A 4,066-nucleotide genomic window follows, 5' to 3' on the forward strand; every position below is an offset into this window, starting at 1 on the left:
CGATGATAGGACATTTCCTGATGAAGTAGATGAACCCCACGTGAAGCAGAAGCCAACGGAAGGTTAATTAACAAACGGAGACTTAACAATATGAAGGAATTCTGTAGTAGTTTCAGTTGTTGAAGAATGGCTTACTAGCAAGCACTAAGGGGTTAATCCTTTAATTCAGGTTGTACATCAGTTGCCTGGCATGTGACAGGTTGTCAGGTATAAATCTAAGGAGAGAAAATATATTGAAGAACTGAATTACCATAAATATAAATAGTTGTCTAACTAATGGCCATAGCAGACTGCAATTAGGCCTGAAGAAGGGCCTTGTTTATGAGAGAAGACTGTAGTAGTATATATATTGTTAAAAGTTCCTTACTACCAACTGCCTGGGGCAAATTCTTGGTTTCAAATCCATAGTGAGAAAATATATAGTGAAAAAAATGAACTAAAAGAAATCTTTGTTTGAGCATGCATCCTAATCAAAGTGCAAATATTGTTGTAAAAGAACAAAATAGACTTACAACTTGTAGGTTGTTTTGTACATTTGGAAGGTCAAGGTTTTTTAACAATTTGGTTGTATTGTCAGGTGATTATGTTTTTAGAAACAAGTTAATATATATCATTTCAAAGTCAAAAAAATTTTGATATGGTTGTGTACAAAAATGTGTTTAAATGAAAGCTTCAGAATAAATCTACTAATACAAAACATTTGCAAGGAAGTTTATATTAAACATTTTGATGTTAAATATTATACATTGAATCAACTCCTTACTGTTCAGTTAAAATAATGTAAAATCACATTCATTCATTCTTCAGTTGTCAACACTGTGCAACGTAGTGAGTGTTTCTAGCCTTTCCAAATGAAAACTATCATTGTAACTACTAAGCTTGAAACAGTGAAGATGTAAAGAACCAGCAGCTTTTCTTTGAAACCATTTTCCTGTAATTAAAGAATTACATCCAATATAAACTCACAAATTATATATATGTATACAATATGTATATATATATATATAAATATATATGACAATAAAATAGCAGGTTTGAACTCAGCAGGGCAGCCCAGAGGGTGGATTGTCTGAGGAATTTTTCCAAGGTCCCCAATTCAAAAGCCCCCCCCCCCAATATACAAATTACTGTTTGATAAAAACTAGAAAAAGGTCAATGGATAACAAAGAATATTAATCATACAAGTTAGGGCCCCATAAAATATTAGAATGTTTTTCAAACTACCTTGACATATGGCATTCAGTGAGGTGCCAGCCCAAACCTCATCTTTGTTTATATGTGAAAGATCACCATCATGAATTGATAAGCATTACTGAGCATTGTGATTAATTAATTATCTTTCAAAACAATTTCATGTAATATGTAAAGGCCCTATATATATTGTGTGTGTGTGTGTGTGTGTGCATGCGTGCGCGTAATTGGCATATTAACCCGACATTTAATCTTATTGTCATGACAGGGGAAGTCACGCGACGCTGGGAGCATGCACGCTCGAGTTTCTAGAAGGATCATGACTTTCCTGGCAACTCTAGTCTGTTCCAGGTGCCCTCTCTTTTAGTATATTTTAGTATATTTAGGAAATTAACAAATGACCAGATACGCAACAAATTGGTATCAGAGAGTGGGACGAAAAAAAAGAAGATGGAAACGAGAAGTGGCAAATCAAACTACAGCTTAGCAGATTTGATGGCAGCAATACAAGAACAGCAAAAGAAACAAGAAGAACGAGAAGATAAATAAGAAAAGAGACAACAGCAGTGGCAAGAAAACTTGAAATAGTGGCAGCTCGAACAGCAAAATAAACAAGAATAGAGATTACAGCAGTTGTTGGAGGATAAAGAAAAGAAACAAGAAGAGAGATTATAGCAGTTGTTGGAGGAAAAAGAAAAGCAACAAGAAGAACGAGAAAATAAACACGAAGAGAGACTACAGCAGTGGTTGGAGGAGAAAGAAAAGAAACAAGAAGAGAGGCTACAGCAGTGGTTGGAGGAGAAAGAAAATAAACAAGAAGAGAGACTACAGCAGTGGCAACTGGAACAAGAAAGGAAACAGGAAGAAAGTATCCAACAGTTGCAGGAAAGCCAGCAGCAACTACAGGAAAGTCAACAACAGTAGCAAGAAGTACAAAGGGAAAATATTAGTAAATTTCAAAGTGAATTAAATACATTAAAGAACGATTTACTGTCTTTTACACAGGGAGGTTGTATTAACCATTGACTAATCAGTCCCAGAGAACAGGAAGCCTCTTCCAGACCCCGCAGCTAGACCCTAATGCAAACATTTTCAGTCCTACCAGAAATCACATTCCAGACTTGAGTGTCAGCAATAGGGGGGATCTAGAACGAAGGAAGCCACAGGAATTCGATGGGAAGGCACCGTGAGAAGCATATAGAGCCCAATTTGAGCTCCTGGCAAAAATGAATGGATGGACAGAGGAGCAGAAAGCAGCGTATTTGGCAACGAGCCTGAAGGGACAACCACTGGAAATACTTAGTGCTCTATAGTTGTGCCTGTCATCTGCTGACAACTGTCCGGGTAGCTGCTCTAGAACTCAGGTATGGAACCCAAAATCAATTTGAAGTCTACAGGGCAGGGTTTAGGACGAAAGTCCGTGCTAAATGGGAGAGCCTGCAAGAGCTGGTACAGGATTTGGAAAGTATGGCACACAAGGCCTACTCAACTGTGCCACCCGATGTTCTCAAGCTGTTGCTGAGGGATCAGTCTGTAGATGCCTTGGACAGTCCACAACTGAAGATACAAGTAAAGCAAGCACACCCCTCTACTCTGCAGGATTCAATGGCCAGAGCTTTTGAATTCGAATCCTACATTAAGTCCAGCACAGAGGTACCAAGGTTGGTACAGTCATCAGGATTCAAGGCCAGAAAAGGGCAGCTTTCAGAGAAGTTTGAGGGACTTTGCTGGCACTGTAACAAACCTGGTCACAAGAGAGCTCAATGCCGGCAACTTCAACACAGGAAAGATGCTGCAGCAGGAAAGGCTGCTACCCAGAAAGGTTGTTGGAACTGTGGAGAGCATGGACATAACAAGAGCCAGTGTAAGAAGAAACAACCAATAAGTCAGCTTCGGGAAACCAGTAGCGGTTGGGGTTGAGGAATGCTCACCAACCCCCATTGTGAAAGCCCCAACAGCTAAGTGTAAAATGGCAAGCACACATAGTGCCTACGTGACAGGAAAGCTGAATGGCCAAAAGTGCAACTTTCTCATAGATTCTGCATCTCAGCAAACCCTTGTGAGTATCAAAGTGCTAGATCACAAAGGAGTACCAGAAGCCATACAGAAGCTCTGTGGTGTGACAGGACATTATGCAAGGCTGTGGGGACCAGTGTGGGTAACTATTGCGCTCATGGGAATAAAGGACAGACACAAAGTATACTTGTCTGACATTGAAGACCAATGCATATTAGGGTTGGATTACTTACAACCGAGGAAGTGTGTAGTTAACTTTGATAAAATGACATTTGGGAACAACAAAGGCCAAATTCCGGTAAGTGTTGCTGCATCTGTTGATTTGCATGTCACAGCCCTTAAGTCAACTACAATACCCCCTATGTCAGAGAAGATAATTTGGGGTAGAATAAAAGAACATCCCCAAGGAAGCCCGATGCTTGTGGAAGGAGTGGAAGACCCATCCAGGCTGCACAGACCTTGTGGAGCACAGAATAAGCACAGACAATCACCATCCAATAAAGATCCCTCTGAGAAGAATAGCTCCAGCAAAGCGACAAGAGATGGAGAAGGTCATGGATGGCCTAATTAAAGGAGGGATAGTCGAGAAATCTGATAGTCCCTGGTCAGCTCCTGTCGTGTTAGTCCAGAAGAAGGATGGGACCCAACATTGCTGTATGGACTTCAGGGCTCTTAACAGTATAACCAAAAAGGACTCGTACACCCACTGTCAAGAACTGATGATACTCTTGATGCCCTAAGTGGAGCCAGGTGGTTTACAACTCTGGACTTAAAGACGGATTTCCATCAAGTGAAAATGGCGGAAGTAAATAAACCTAAAACTGCATTTAGTTATGGTCAAGGTCTCTGGCAATACTGT

The 4,066-nt window shown here is 40.1% G+C and overlaps 1 protein-coding gene across 1 annotated transcript in view; it reads right to left on the bottom strand.

The window, feature by feature from the left end:
• Positions 1-694: 694 nt before the first annotated feature.
• Positions 695-4,066, bottom strand: part of LOC111089790 (putative ferric-chelate reductase 1 homolog) — a 26,081-nt gene continuing 22,709 nt past the window's right edge. The window contains exon 7 of the mRNA XM_022402876.1: positions 695-931. Within this exon, the coding sequence (XP_022258584.1) occupies positions 839-931 (93 nt within the window). The 3' untranslated portion in view covers positions 695-838. The remainder of the gene's footprint in view (positions 932-4,066) is intronic.

The sequence above is a fragment of the Limulus polyphemus genome, unplaced genomic scaffold, assembly GCF_000517525.1.
Source record: "Limulus polyphemus unplaced genomic scaffold, Limulus_polyphemus-2.1.2 Scaffold7354, whole genome shotgun sequence".
NCBI lineage: Eukaryota > Metazoa > Arthropoda > Merostomata > Xiphosura > Limulidae > Limulus > Limulus polyphemus.